We start from the raw sequence: 15,114 nt of genomic DNA on the forward strand, positions 1-15,114 counted from the left end.
GATCAGGAAACATAACCATCTTTGACAAACAAGCTAGTCAAGTAGAGGCATACTAGGGACACTCTGTTTTTGTCTATGTATTCACACATGTACTAAGTTTGAGGTTAATACAATTCTAGCATGAATAATAAACATTTATCATGATATAAGGAAATCAATAATAACTTTATTATTGCCTCTAGGGCATATTTCCTTCAGTCTCCCACTTGCACTAGAGTCAATAATCTAGTCACATCGCCATGCGATTTAATACCAATAGTTCACACCATCATGTGATTTAACACTCTATAGTTCACTTCACCATGTTACCAATACCCAAAGGGTTACTAGAGTCAATAATCTAGTTCACATCGCCATGTGATTAACACCCAAAGAGTACTAATGTGTGATCATGTTTTGCTTGTGAGAGAACTTTAGTCAACGGATCTGCCACATTCAGATCCGTATGTATTTTGCAAATTTCTACGTCTACAATGCTCTGCACGGGGCTACTCTAGCTAAATGTCACACTTTCAATATGTATCCAGATCGAGACTCAGAGTCATCCAGATCGGTGTCAAAGCTTGCATCGATGTAACTCTTTACAACGAACTCTTTATCACCTCCATAACCGAGAAATATTTCCTTAGTCCTCTAAGGATAATTTTTGACCAATGTCCAGTGATCTACTCCTAGATCACTATTTTACTCCATTGCCAAACTCAGGGCAGGGTATACAATAGGTCTGGTACACAACATGGCATACTTTGTAGAACATATGGCTGAGGCATAGGAAATGACTTTCATTCTCTCTCTATCTTCTGCCGTGGTCGGGCTTTGAGTCTTACTCAACTTCACACCTTGCAACATAGGTAAGAACTCCTTTGACTGTTCCATTTTGAACTACTTCAAAAAACTTGTCAAGATATGTACTCATTGAAAAAGCTTATCAAGCGTCTTGATCTATCTCTATAGATCTTGATGCTCAATATGTAAGCAGCTTCACCGAGGTCTTTCTTTGAAAAACTCCTTTCAAACACTCCTTTATGCTTTCCAGAAAAATTCCACATCATTTCCGATCAACAATATGTCATACACATATACTTATCAGAAAAGCTGTAGCACTCTCACTCACTTTCTTGTAAATACAGACTTCACCGCAATATGTATAAAACTATATGCTTTGATCAACTCATCAAAGCGTATATTCCAACTCCGAGATGCTTGCACCAGTCCATAGCTGGATCGCTGGAACTTGCACATTTTGTTAGCACCTTTAGGATCGACAAAACCTTTTTGGTTGCATCATATACAACTCTTCTTTAGAAAATCCAGGCAGCCTTAGCAAAAGGGCATTAGAAAAAAAAAGTGCATTTCATCTTCAGAGAGATCACACCTGCTATAATTTTTGCTAATGTGAGAAGAGTACCTACCTGCTTTAAGGCCAGTGGGTAGAGCTTCCCTCATTAGCCTCCAAGCAAAGGTGTTAACCCTAGGAGGTAGGAACTTGTGCTTCCGCACCTGCATAAGTATGTCCTTCACCCGAGTGAAAATTGTTTGGTTGGTTGTCGGGGGAGACCTGCAAATCCTGCAAGCAAAGCTTGTAAGTACTCTTAGAGTTACATCTGCCATTAGGAATAAGATCCCAACATAAGATGTTAGCGGAATCATCATCAATGGAAGTATTTAGAGTAATAGAAGTAGTGGGTTGAGAAAAAACTGCAACCCAGGGGTTTGATTCCACTGCTTTTGGCCAGGAAGCCAAAGATCCGACTTTAGCAAGGTATACAAAATGAGTCTCGAGAATTATAAGATGATTATAAATAGATGACCATGTTGGACACCAAGGCGTGCTCCAAAATCAAAATATTGTGGGTTGGTAAAATGAATGGTCTTTAATTAAGCTTAGGGAGCAACTTAAGGATGGAAGACCAAAAACTAAATTTAGGGACATTGGAATTTGCCTGCAAAAATGGGGGAATCATGATAATACCTAGACTTAAGAACCAAATGCAGATGGGAGAAGGAGCTTCAAGCCTTCAACGATGTTTGAAGTTTTGAAAATAAAAATTCAAAGAAATATGGGATGTAAAGAGGCTGATATTTTATTGCCATACGCAAATTCAAGTTAAAATGCGAGATATGAAAAAACAAATATCAACATTGAATTGAATAGTGCCGAACAATAAATGCACTATTCATTGTTGGATTTGTTATTTTTTTCTAGATCGCATCTCGTAATGTGTTTCAACTTGATTTTTTTTAAGGAATGTCACCGTCTTAACATCTTGTTTTTTAAGATTTTTTTCAAAACTTTGAAACATGGTTTCCATAAAGTTTTCTATGAATGTTGCTTTTCATGTAATATTCTTCCGGAGCGGCATGCAGAATTGTGGTGTCAAGTGAACCAGGTCGGCGTGGACAGAGTCGCCCGTCCGGTGCGGTAAGGACCATGTTGGGTCTGGCCGGTCCAGTTTATTCCATGCAAAAGAAACCGGGGAAGAAAAATAAACCACAGATGACAGGTACAGTCAACAACAAAATGGTAGGAAAACTAAACGGGATAAAATGCGCCACATATTTGATTCAATCAAGTAATATTTGAGAATTTTTGCTAAATCAGGTAAAATCTGCCACAAACGCAAAATTTGGAGGTAAAAGATGGAATTCACTAATATTATAAAAATGAAACTGGTGATGCCAATTCCATGTCATATGGATCACACATTACTCTACAAAAAAAAACACCTTATAATTTGAAATAGGGAAAGTGCGTACAGTAACTGCCCTTTCGATTTTGATCGTGGTGCATGCTGCAAACGAATAAGATCGTTCAAACTCCCAAGCCATTGAGCTTCCCTAACTAGTCACACCAGAAAGGATGTATGAATACAAGTTTTGGTAATACAAAAAATCCATCAAGAACTGATCAAGGCGTCCCTCCTACAGTGCCTCGAACGACTGCTATGTGACGAGTGTTCGTTCTATGGCCTTTCTCTCCGAAAAGAAACCGCGTCTCAGGGCTTCAGCCTCGCGATTCATCAAGCTTAAAACCACCTTTCAGGCACCTTGTCTCGATTCTCCTGTGGTGGAGGACTTCCTCGAACCTTCCGGATCCAGCCCAATGGCCCATTTTCATAATGGCAAATACACAATCCATCCAAGTCGGGGCCTGAGCCTTAGCTAGCCATCATCAACGCTCATCTTTTCAGCGCCTTTCCCAGCCGCGCTCCGCTGCATCTGCACCTGCAGGGCGTATTTCTTTTGCAGCTCACGGAGCCTCTCCAGGAGTTCTTGGAATGAAGGGCGGCGCTGTGGGTCACTGCTCGAAGAAAAGGATGATGGATTAGCGGGAATCGGTTTATTGTTAGTAAGTGTAGATTCACTCATTTTACTTCGTATGTAGTCACTTGTTGAAATCTCTAGAAAGACAAATATTTAGGAAAACGGAGGAAGTAGTATGTACCTGTCCCAACAACTCTCAATCATTGATGCCCATTGAGGATCTATGTCACTCGGAATTTCCAATCTGTGGTCCATGAAACCCACGGCTCCGATAACCTGCGCCGTATGGGTCAGAATGTTACGAAATTCTTGTACTTCAGCACGGTTACATAAGCAAACAACTGAGTTTGTCTTAAAATGCAATGGTGGTTATTTCACTTCTATTAGGAAATCTATCATTCACCAGTAAGCTGCTCCCTCCGTTCCATAATTCTTGTCGTGGTTTTAGTTCAAGAATTATGGAACGTAGGGAGTACTTATTTTGCAAGGAGACATTCTATGGCAAACATCTCAGTATTAATCTTGCCGCCAGACTGAAAGGGAGATGGGAAGATATATGAAGCAAAAAATATTGAACTTATATCTTCTTGTTGTATCTAAGTAGATTAATAACGCAGATGGATCTTGCAACCTATCACTACCTGCTCAAGGAAACATAGATACCAATTTCACAATCACATAGTCGCTACAGAATATATGATCGAAAATCGTGTGAATACCTAAACAACATAAATACATAGCAAAATTGGACCTGCATTGTATTGAGAGTATCCCAAGGAATCTTCTGAGTAACAAGCTCCCATAGGACCACTCCATAGCTGTACACGTCGGACCTATCATGTAGAAGAAAGGAATGTATGAGAAATCATTTGCAGATTGCGGGAACATCTATTGAATTAAAATGGTCCCATTGAGCTTACTTTTCATTTGAAGGTTCATTACGTAGCACTTCTGGAGCCATCCACTGTGGCTGGATGTTAAAGCTAAGATATCAGATATTTAGAACAGAAAAAAAAATGATGATTGTAACGTTTCTTTCTATTTTGTCAGTCTAGATAATACATGTAAAAAAGGTAATGTTTGCTTGTACTTACTGTTCCTTTCCCAGTTTTTGTAGTCAGGAATGTTTCGATTTTGAGGCGTGAAAGACCAAAGTCCGCAACCTAATTGAACCAAGTGAATTAGAAGAGAAAGTGTAAAGTAAGGAAAACTAAGATCCAACAGTTACCTTCACAGTCCAGTTCTTATCAACCAACAGATTTGACGATTTTAGATCACGATGTACAACGGTGGGACTGGAACTGTGAAGATAATTCATGCCCCTTGCCTGAAAAATATATTAAAATATATTTAAGATCTCCATGACGATAAAATCTTTCATAAAACCAAACCATGTACTTGTCAAACAAAATATAAGGTAATTTTGTCTCCATGGATTTAGAGGCCCTGGCAAGAACAAGCATGATAAAGAATTGGTTGACTATTAGTGTTTCGTATCATAATCACATGAATTATGACTGGCCTTTAGTGAAAGAACCTTCAAGTAAGACACAGTAACAGACTGTAAACACGAGATATCCTGTTAGATGTAAGGTGCATGACGCCATTGCCTGTACTTTTCCATTTTCTTACACTGAAAGTTGGGATATGGCCTACTATTGGGTACATAAGCAAACTCCAGTTTTTCTTCTACACACTTGCCAAAAATAATTATTTGCCTATTCAATAAATCTCTGAACTTCTGCATGTGAAGAATGTTTTATCCAGTTGTTCATTCCTCAAACTTCCATAGAATTTAACTGGCTTGTCATTTACTAGAAACTAGCTGTTCAACATAAGTGCACTCACGATGTCTATAGCCATGTGAACTCGCCGTCTTGGATCCAACTTGCCAGTGGTTTTTCGTAGTAAGCGAAACAAGCTCCCTCTGCATGACAGGACTCAGTACAGTGTGATACATAATTAATAAGAAATATTGGCCCGAATGTTAAGGTTTGAAATTCTGAAACAGAATACATCATTGAAATACCAGCCGACTTGAGGAACAGTGGAAACAACAAGTAGGCAGTTACTACTCGGACAACTCACCTAAAAATACTAACCAGATTTAAAATTGTTCCAGATAGTTAAGAACTCGGCAGTCGGCACAATACACATACTCTACTGTTATTACTCCCTATTACTTTTACTGAATGAGATCATAAGCCATATAGATAGACTGTGTAGTGACCTAATCCTTCTTTTGCACCAAGCAAAGGAGAAAGTAATTACCAACAATAAGACATGTAGGAGACGTAAAGCATACCGTGGGAGAAATTCCGTAACAATACAAAGCCGTTCCTGAGAAGCAACTGCACCCATGAAAAGTATAATATTGGGATGACGTAGCTTCTTCATCAGTGACACCTGCATATTAGGCGGAAGCAAATGCAATCATGACCACAAACTACGAAACTAGAAAGTTAACAATGTACTGTTGATTGCAACAGCCCACAAAAAAACTACATACGAAAGAAACAAGGTGAAGATGTGTCAACACTGTATAAAAAAACTGTATCCTTTCTTCTTCATTTTTATCTACATGATTACATCAACATAGAATAACGAAAATAACTATCATGTCTCATAAAAAAAACTAATATCGGTTCTGTGAATACCAGGGAGTCAAATTACCAAGTATCTGACTCGACAACAGAATGGGTACACTATAGTTCTGTTAACAAAATATCCAACTGAGAGTGAACAACAAGTGTATTTAGATATGGATGTCTAACCTCTTGTCTGAAGGTACGTATCATTTCTTCTGAATATTCCTGCCTGGAGAATACTTTAACTGCCACATCCTACAGGGACATTGACAGACATTCAAAACATATTTTTAAGGTTTAAATATTTATCCATAATTACGGTAGACTATGCATACCGATCCATACCACAAAGCATGATACACCGTTCCACAAGAACCTGCGTGGATCAAACATGAACATAGAGGAAATGAGTGATTTCTGTTTAGAAAGGAATAGGATAGCAATACCAACTTCCATGCAGCATAAATCATTTGAAGTACATGTCAACAAGAGATGTGAGTATCCACGTATGCAGCCAGAGGGAATTGCAATTTCTCTCTCGAAAATAAAAGGAGAACCAGGGTAAAGCGAGAATTAACTACCTTCACCTACTTGTTCTCCAAGTGTTAGGTCTTCCCACAAGATCTCATAATCTAGGCAGTCTGCTTCATAATCTACTCTCTCGATAGGACTGCTGTTACTACTTACAGTGCTGCTCATGGTACTACTTGTGCTGTTATTGTTGAAAGTCCACCAGGAACCTGAGACCTCATATTTGCCTGCCTTGGCGTATTCAGTGTCCTTGCTGTCTGGAATTATGATAGGCTCTAGAACTGGTACCCCCTGACGAATCTGAGTGTTCTCTTGCTTATCATGTAACAGTGGTGAAGTCATGTTATTCTTTCCACAACCACCATCGTTTTCATTTCCTTTCCAAGGCCATGATATCCCCTTCTTGGTCAATAATGCCTCTGCCTTTGAACTAAAAATCTTCTGAAACCCTCCTTTTCCTTGTCCTGAATCATCACTATTTGTTTTTCTTGAGTTCACAGGTGATTTCTCTTCGGTAACAAAGGCACCATGCAGTACATCCCCACCTGGGGTGCTTGCTTCACTTGATGTCAACTCTTCCCTGGCATCATGATCAGAATACTGACCCTGGCGACCATTACCATCCTGTTCGTCGCAACTCTGAGCTGACCTGATCCGAGAACGAACTCTACTTGTAACCTTTGTAGCCTGTGTTGTCATTCTAGAAATCAAGAAAAGAATACACTAGGAAAATAAATTAAGAAGAAATACCAGAAGAGAAACATTCTATTGAAACCAACAGTGCAGCCGTTTCTTTTGTTTGCTCAGAAATGCGACTCACCAAATTTGTTATCTTAGACGTGATGGCAGATTGTAGAGGTTGTTGGGAGTCTGACAAACATTTTTGTGGCAAGACACTTTTAGGCTTATTGTTAACTTGTAAATGGGGCTTTCCTGAATTTGGATAGGATTTCCCTATGACTGAAGGACCAACTATTTCCTCCAATATCCGTGCATCACCTGACAGACAGGTGAGGCCCACCAAGCTACCATCTTCATCATATAAAGGAGTGTTATTCACAACAACAGAAAACCGCTCTCCTGACTTGTGCTTGACAGGAAACTTCCCTCTCCAACACTTCCCCATAAATATATTACGGATAATCTCATGTGCTGGACTGAAATCACAAGGATCACAGATTAATTCAAGGAGATCCTGGCCAATCGCTTCTGATGAACAATAGCCATATAGATGCTCGGCAAATCGGTTCCTAGGTTACAGAAAAAATGGGAAAACTTAGTATTAAGATGTACATTTTTATAAGAAAATAGTGTAAGATGTACTTATTCATAGCATAAAACAGAGATAACGGCCATGAGGTGCATCATGAAATGCATATTTCACAAGAAAAATTTCCTACTTGTTGAGCCGAGCCGGCGACCAGACAAGAGCATTACACCAATTACATGCATCACGATAAGCAAAGTATTTGGGGGGAAAATGCAACCCTGATAAATATCCATCATTATTACAAAGGTCCCTAAGACATGCGGGATTAGGCACAAAGTGTTGACGTTTTTTGTCCTAATCTGAGATCACAGGTCTTAGAAGGCACACATGATGCTTCCAGATTTGTTTAATTTTTTGAGAGGTTAAGTTTGTTTATTTTACTATGTAAAATAAAATACTAAAACAGCACACTATGTTTTTAGCGATACATTCGATTATGCAACAAGGCAGAAAAAAACTTGAAATGATACGTCCAGTAACTTTATGAGAACCCTTTCTCGAGTTAACCTAACCTTGCCATATCAAGTTCCAACACATGATAAAAGATGACAAGCAGCAACCAAAATACCTTCTAAATCCAATTAGCTTGTTCCAACACATGATATTACAATTTTATCATTAGGTGGGGCACACCATATAATTTACTCCCTCCGTTCCATAACGTTGTGCATATAGATTTTTTGAAAAGTCAACCTCACAATCTTTGACCAAGTTTTTCGAGAAAAACATTTACATCTAGAATGCCAAGCTTATATCATTACATTCACTATAAGTAGTTACATATTTTATATATTTGGTATTGTAGATATAAATAAATTTCTCTATAAACTTGGTCAAAGTTTGCAAAGTTTGACTTTTGAAAAAATCTATACGCACTACATTATGGAACAGATGAAGTATTATATTTGTTTATTAGGTGGCCCACACTATATAATCGCAGAACAGTTATGCTCAATACTGAATAAGGAAGAGCATTCAAGGTTTGTGATCTCTCCATATAGTCTTTGAAGCCTCTCTATGATATGAAAGCAAGCCCTGCGGGTGGCTTAGATGAGGCGGCACATCCCCACCCTCGGCCTTGGACGTGTATAGTAACTATGAACATAACATCCATCCTTGTGAATTTAACAACTGAATTCCTCCCAACACACAACTGGTTTCCCAATGGCATGCAAGATACGGCTAATGGAACAGCGAACAGTTGAATGCAACCCCGAAGGAGAAACATTGTCTCAAACTAAGTTTGCAGTCATGTCTTGATTTGTGTATAGTTGGCTGCAGCATTTATTTGTTCACTCCCGGGCCCTATATATGAAAATGACTGGTTCCAATAATAGTATTACAGTCCAATCGTGTGGTGCAGCAGCATTCCATCAAACAGTTGATGAGCATTGAGCAGGCAGGCAAGAGGTGCAAGGAAGGAAGCTCACCAGTACAAGACCTTGCCTTCAAGGGAAATGACATGCACGGCCTGCCCCAGCGACTGCAGTATCCTGTGGCAGTGCCTGTCGGACAGCCCGGGGCGCTGCGGGCGCGAGGAGGAGGAGGAGGAGGAGGATTGGTGAAGCAAGGCCAGAGCGCGGCCCCTCGACGACGTAGCCTGCTGCAGTGCGGGGAAGGGGCGGCACGGAGGCGGAGGCGGAGACGTGGAGGAGTGGCCTTGCCCGGGGATAAGCTTGCCTATCTCCCGCTTGAGCTCCTCCTGGCCCTCCTCCAGCACCCGTATCTTCCTCAGGAGCTCATCCGGCTCCATCGCCGGCCAAGAGACCAAACCACAGTCGGATCAAATCAAATTGTAGTAGGCCAAGGCACCCGCCGCTTGGCCGGAGTTGTGCAAGCAAGGCAAGGAGGTGGAGGTGGAGGTGGAGGCCCCAAATGGCGGGGCGCCTTTTATTGGACGACAAATTTGGCGCAATTCGCTTCCAGGAGGCAAGAGAAGTGAGCTCCTACACGTCTGTCCCCTCTCAAGGTTCAACAATGGGAGGAAGAAGCAAGCTGCAAGGATTTCCAGGAGGTGGTTCCAGGTTGTTCCTTTTTTTTCTTTGCTTAGAGCTGGAGCAAATGAGATGGAATCTATCTCTATCCCAGTCGTCTCTCTCTTTCCCTTTTCCTTTCTTTGTGTATGGCTTTGGCTATGGACCTGTTCTTCCACAATTATTTAATTATTTACTTATTTATTATCTCCAGAATCGGCTCCTTGTTTACTTGTCTGAGTTGAATTTTGTTCTGTGGACCGACGGATGCTGCTAGCTACTGTAGATGATCTGGCCGCCTCTCTCTGTTGTCGCCATCCGCCTCCAAATGTTGCAACTTGCGAGCGTCTGTCCACCTCATCGCCTTGCCTTGGAAAAAACATCTTTGTTTCCATTAACGGCAATCCTACTAAACTAGTATTCCTCCTGCCTGCTATTACTGGTCTCGCCATATTCTGCATTATACTATTATCTCATGAAGATTAGTCTTCTTTTCTGCTGGATGTCATGTGACCGGTATCATCTCATCTGTGGGCTGTGATTTAGTGCCGTAGTGCGGCAAAATTTTGTGTTTTGACCCTTTTGTGAAACAAAATCGAGATCTGACCTCAGTCTGAAAATATTTCGGGATTTGACCCTTTTGCCTACCTTCAAGAGGCCCGGTGGTAGGATCGTATAGCCTACCGCCGAGCATTGCGGCGGTAGCAAATTTTTCCACGTCAGCGCCGATAACTGCCGCCGTTCCCCCTCCGTCACACCTACCGCCGCCCCGCCCGGCGGTAGGTTGTCTGAACCTACCGCCAGAGTCTCCGACAGTAGGGTGTGGACATATATAAACCGCGGGCCGGCCGCCCCCACCCCTTTCTCCCCCCACCCAGCCGCCCCCCACCACGAAGAACAGAGCAAACTGCTCAAAGTCGCCCTCTCTCATCCCCTCCACTCCCCCCTCCGATCTTCCTCGTTTCTTGACGGATTTTGCGGATCGAGATGGCCACGAAGAAAGAAAAGTAAGCTCTTTCAATCCCTCCAACAAGTTTTAATCAAACACTTTCCGATTCGTCGCATTATTCGTTTGAAATCACTCCTATTAGATTTTTTAACCCTAGGATTGATTTAGGTTGATTCTAGATGTTATATTGTGTTAGATTTGAACTATATGATGGATGATGCATGTTCCTATGCTATGGTTGTGTTAACATGAACCCTAGTTCATAATTGATTTGAATGGTTTTTTTATATGATGGATGATGCATGTTCCTATGCTAAGATGCAAGTATTGGATGCTATGATGCAAGTATTGGATGATGCAAATATTTGATATATTTGTTATATGTAGTATATGAATCCTCAAGATGAACCCTTGTTTATTTTTTTAACATGGTGATTGCAAGTATTTGTTATATGTAGTATATGAATCCTCAAGATGAACCCTAGTTTATTTTTTTAACATGGTGATTGCAAGTATTTGTTATATGTAGTATATGAATTCTCAAGATGAACCCTAGTTCATTTTTTTAACATGGTGATTGCAAGTATTTGGATGATGCAAGTATTTTATTTAGTTATTGATATATGTATTGTATTTAGTTCATAATAATCTTGATATATGATTATTCAAAGATTGTGTAAAGTATTTAGGTTCAGTTTTTGTTATGCATCGATGTGTTTCGTAGTTAATGTTGAACTCTAGTTCATGTTGAAAAATCTTTTGATGTGCTTATGCAATTCTTTTAGGAGGCCACCTCTTGCGGACGACATCGGCACAAAGTACACACATGCTTGACCCTAGGTTCGACAAGCATCACCGTGCCCGTTTCATTGAGAATGGAGTGGTAATTAGCATTTTAAACCAAATCTTTCGAAATGATGAAAACAAGTTGCTAACTATTATGTCCATGCTAATTATGCTTTGGTTATTGATTTTCACAGATGCTGCCGCCATTGCGGATGAGGGCTCACAAGACGACGGTTAAGATGGAGTACGACGATCGGTACGCACCGTTCTTCAGGAGAGCCCGACTATTGGGTTTCGTCCTGCAGTTCAAGCGTAAGCCGCCGACGCTCGTTCACTCAGCTCTCACGGCTTTGATCGACCGGTGGCGGCCAGAGACGCATAGCTTTCATCTTCCATGCGGGGAGATGACCGTGACCCTCGAGGATTGGGCGATGATTACGGCACTACCGCTGGAGGGTCGTCCTCTCACAGGAAGAGTGGAGAGGGCAAACTGGCCCGAGAGGGTTGTCAGCCTCATCGGCGACTGCCCCGCCGCTAAGAGCAACCGGACTTCCGGCATACCGCTGGCATGGCTCCTCGAGCACCGGAGGAAGTGCCCGGAAGTTGCCGAGCCCCGGGTGGTGGAGCAGTACGCCAGGGCCTACCTGTGGTACATTCTCACGGAGGTAGTGTTTCTGGACTGCTCCGGGAACTCTGCCCTATGGATGTATCTCGACTTCCTGAAGGACTGGGATGCGGGGTACAGCTGGGGGGCCGCCGGACTTGCCTACCTATACCGTTCGGTAAGTGAATATCACTTTCTTTCAAATATCAGACGTGTGTAGATTTATATTTTGACATCTTATCATCTATACTTGGTTGGTAGCTTGACGAGGCGACCCAGAGAGCGGAAGTCTCGTCCGGTATGTGTGGATGTGTGTGGGGCCTCTCCATTTGGATGTGGGAGCGAATCCCGGTGGGCCGTCCGGAGAAGATGTGCTCGCGTGCATGGACGGACTATGGAGGAGATGACGAAGATGATCGGAACCCGACCGTCGCATACGCTTGGGACGTGGTGCGTGTCTACACGAGCGAATCGAAGGCCTTGTACAAGGTCTTCAGCAACGAGCTTGATGCTCTCACGCCTTTCCAGGTATAAGAACTACATTTTCACTTGAGCTTACCATTGTTTCAAGACCACTTTCACTTGAGCTTACCATTGTTTGGTTATAGGTTACTTGGCGGCCGTATAGTGATGATCAACAGTGGGGGTTCGAGCTGAACAACATGTGCAAGCAAGACCGGCTGCTCTTCCGGTGCATCGTGCCCATGATTTGTGTCTATGCCGTGGAGTACCACTTGGCACAACACGTTGCCGCACAATTTGGTAAGACACAACACACACCACCAGCCGGCATCGTCCGCGATACCGATGGCTACGACCTACACCTGTGAGTACCACAAGCCATCCTCATCGATTCTAAGTTCTTGTTTGATGCTTTAAATTCATAAAAGAAGGGTGTTTTACATTCTTTCTTACGCATTGCAGGATGAGTAGGCAAAAGAATCAATCAATCACAGATTGGGAAGCCGAACATGCGAGATACGTGAAGGAATGGAACGAGTGGAAAACACGCAAAGACACGGAGAGGAGAGTGATTGACTGGGACGCGTACGAGGATCACATGTTGTGGTACGATGATGGCATCAAGCATCATCTGCGTCTGAGGCCCCAGTGGACGACAGCAGATGCTGAAGACCTGTTCGATGACGCCTCAGAGAATGAAGCCTATAGCGAGAGCATCAGACAACTTCAAGGCGGGTTTAGGGAGTACGGACCCCTCATGAACAGAGTGGTATGTTGTTTTTACCTCTTTCGAACCGACGGTTGGATGAAATTAGCTTTTCGTGCTATTGACTCATTTTATTACTTTGCAGTCTTCGGAGCTGAACAAAAGCATTTTTCATGCCTCTGATGTGCTTAGTGGTGTCCCTGGGACTCGAGCTAGCGAGAACAAGTTGAGGAAAACGGTGAAGGTAATACGGAGTTCATTTTTGTTATCATTGGACATTGGAGAATTTAACATATTCTTCCGTTATCATTGCAGAAATACGTCAACAAAGCACGCCGGCTTGTGGGCTGCTTGGGTGCGCTACAAACACCGAGGATGTTTTTCCTCCTGCGCCGATGCGTAGTGTAACACCCCCAGTATCATGCTACAGTAACCCTTTGTGATTAAGCTAATTATTTACCCAAACAGTGCTTAATCACCTTTGTCCAATATCCCATTTGAAATTCCAGTCAATTCAAATTCAAGTGAAGTCTGAAGTTGATCAAAAGTTGCCGGAAAAATGTTCATCATCTGTCAAAAATTCCATAACAAATATTTGTTAAGGAACACAACATCACTTTGGTGCAAAGATGAACATTAGCAATTATAACAGCACCAATTCAGCATTTTTAAATGCTATCCTATTTTTGAAAAATTCCAAATGAATTCTTCTGGTCTCCAAAATAATTGTGGCACTGTCTATGATCACCAGGGATTTAATGGGACACCTCCCAAATTTTTGCTAAGTGAAATAGTTCGCCAAATAATTCCCTTTCTCTCTCTGTAAATTAAAAAAAAGGAAATAGAAAAGGGCCTAGCTACTACTGTGCACTTGTAGCCCATTGCTATAGTGCACAGCCCAGCCCACTCCTCCCCGCGCTCGTCCCCTTCCCCTGTTCACCCGACCGAGGCGCGCGCCCGCGCGGTCGCCGCCCGACCGCCTCGCCACCCCGCTGCTCGCGCCGAGGGGATAAGGCCGAGCCTCCTGGCCTCGTCAGCTCCCCACTCCCACTTGCGCCTCTCCTCCCCCAGATCCACCTTTCCCCTCTCCCTCACGCGCTCACTCCTCCCGAGCGCCACCGTTGTCGTGCGTCGGTTGATCCCGCGGCCATCGCTGTCCCTGGCCCTCTCCGACGTGCCCCCAGGCGCTGCATCGACCTCCACATCCGCCCCGCCGAGCCGCACGGACCGGGACGGCCCCGCCGCACCGCCACGAGCTTGCCTTCGCCCTCGGCTCCGACGAACGCCGCCGCCCCGAATCCACACCACTGCTGCTCCTAGTCACCCAACGGGCCACCGTCTGCCCCCAAGGTGAGCTCCGGCCCCCTTTTCCCTCTCCTCGCGCGTCTCCGCCTCCACCGTAGCTAGCTCGCCCGCAAGCCGAGCTCCGCCGTCCGCCATTGCCGTCGTAGGGCTCGCCACCGAGCTCCTCCGCTCGAGCTAGTAGCTCCGACGAGCTCCTGGAGCGTTGTAGACCTCGCCCAGCTCCTTCGTTCGCCAAAACACGCACTGCAACGCCGATCCCGACGAGGTCCCAAACCCCACCGCCGCCTCCACTCGTCGCCGACGCAGTTCCGGTCACCCTCGCGTCCAACCGACCACACCATGCGGCGCGGCTTCGTCTCCTCGTTTGAACGCGCCAAGTCCCGGGCCAAATGACCCCCTGTGCACGATTCCCAGCGAAGTCCGGCGAGCCCCGCCACTGTTTTGGTCGCCGGCGGCGAAACCCCGACGCGGCCGACGTGGCACACCTGGGCCCTGCCTCTGGGTCACTGCCCGTGGGCCCCCTGGCCCCAGTTGACCACGTTGACCGTGGTCAACTGTGATGACTGGGCACACAGTGTCTCTGACACGCGGGCCCCATCGCATATTTTGTTAAATAAACGTTTTTCTAAATAAAAATGATTACTTAAAACGTTAGTTAAATTAGTTAGTTAGTTAG

At 43.6% G+C, this 15,114-nt stretch overlaps 1 protein-coding gene across 3 annotated transcripts; it reads right to left on the reverse strand.

Annotated features, from left to right (window-relative positions):
- Positions 1 to 2,715: 2,715 nt before the first annotated feature.
- On the reverse strand, positions 2,716 to 9,730 carry LOC119295566 (probable serine/threonine-protein kinase SIS8). Of its 3 annotated transcripts, none has more exons than XM_037573990.1 (13): positions 9,084 to 9,727; positions 7,204 to 7,633; positions 6,434 to 7,070; positions 6,188 to 6,228; positions 6,039 to 6,107; positions 5,570 to 5,670; positions 5,113 to 5,191; positions 4,493 to 4,591; positions 4,359 to 4,427; positions 4,185 to 4,234; positions 4,016 to 4,097; positions 3,446 to 3,540; positions 2,716 to 3,301 (listed from the first exon to the last, which is right to left on the reverse strand). In XM_037573990.1, the coding sequence occupies exons 1-13, from the start codon at positions 9,404 to 9,406 to the stop codon at positions 3,163 to 3,165; spliced, it is 2,214 nt and encodes a 737-aa protein (XP_037429887.1). In that variant the 5' UTR covers positions 9,407 to 9,727; the 3' UTR covers positions 2,716 to 3,162. The 3 variants fall into 3 exon arrangements, with proteins under 3 accessions (XP_037429887.1, XP_037429888.1, XP_037429889.1); XM_037573991.1 differs by having other exon boundaries at positions 3,162 to 3,301; positions 3,984 to 4,097; positions 9,084 to 9,730; XM_037573992.1 differs by lacking the exons at positions 2,716 to 3,301; positions 3,446 to 3,540; positions 4,016 to 4,097 and having other exon boundaries at positions 4,196 to 4,247; positions 9,084 to 9,730.
- Positions 9,731 to 15,114: the final 5,384 nt, after the last annotated feature.

The sequence above is a fragment of the Triticum dicoccoides genome, chromosome 4B (assembly GCF_002162155.2).
Source record: "Triticum dicoccoides isolate Atlit2015 ecotype Zavitan chromosome 4B, WEW_v2.0, whole genome shotgun sequence".
Lineage (NCBI taxonomy): Eukaryota > Viridiplantae > Streptophyta > Magnoliopsida > Poales > Poaceae > Triticum > Triticum dicoccoides.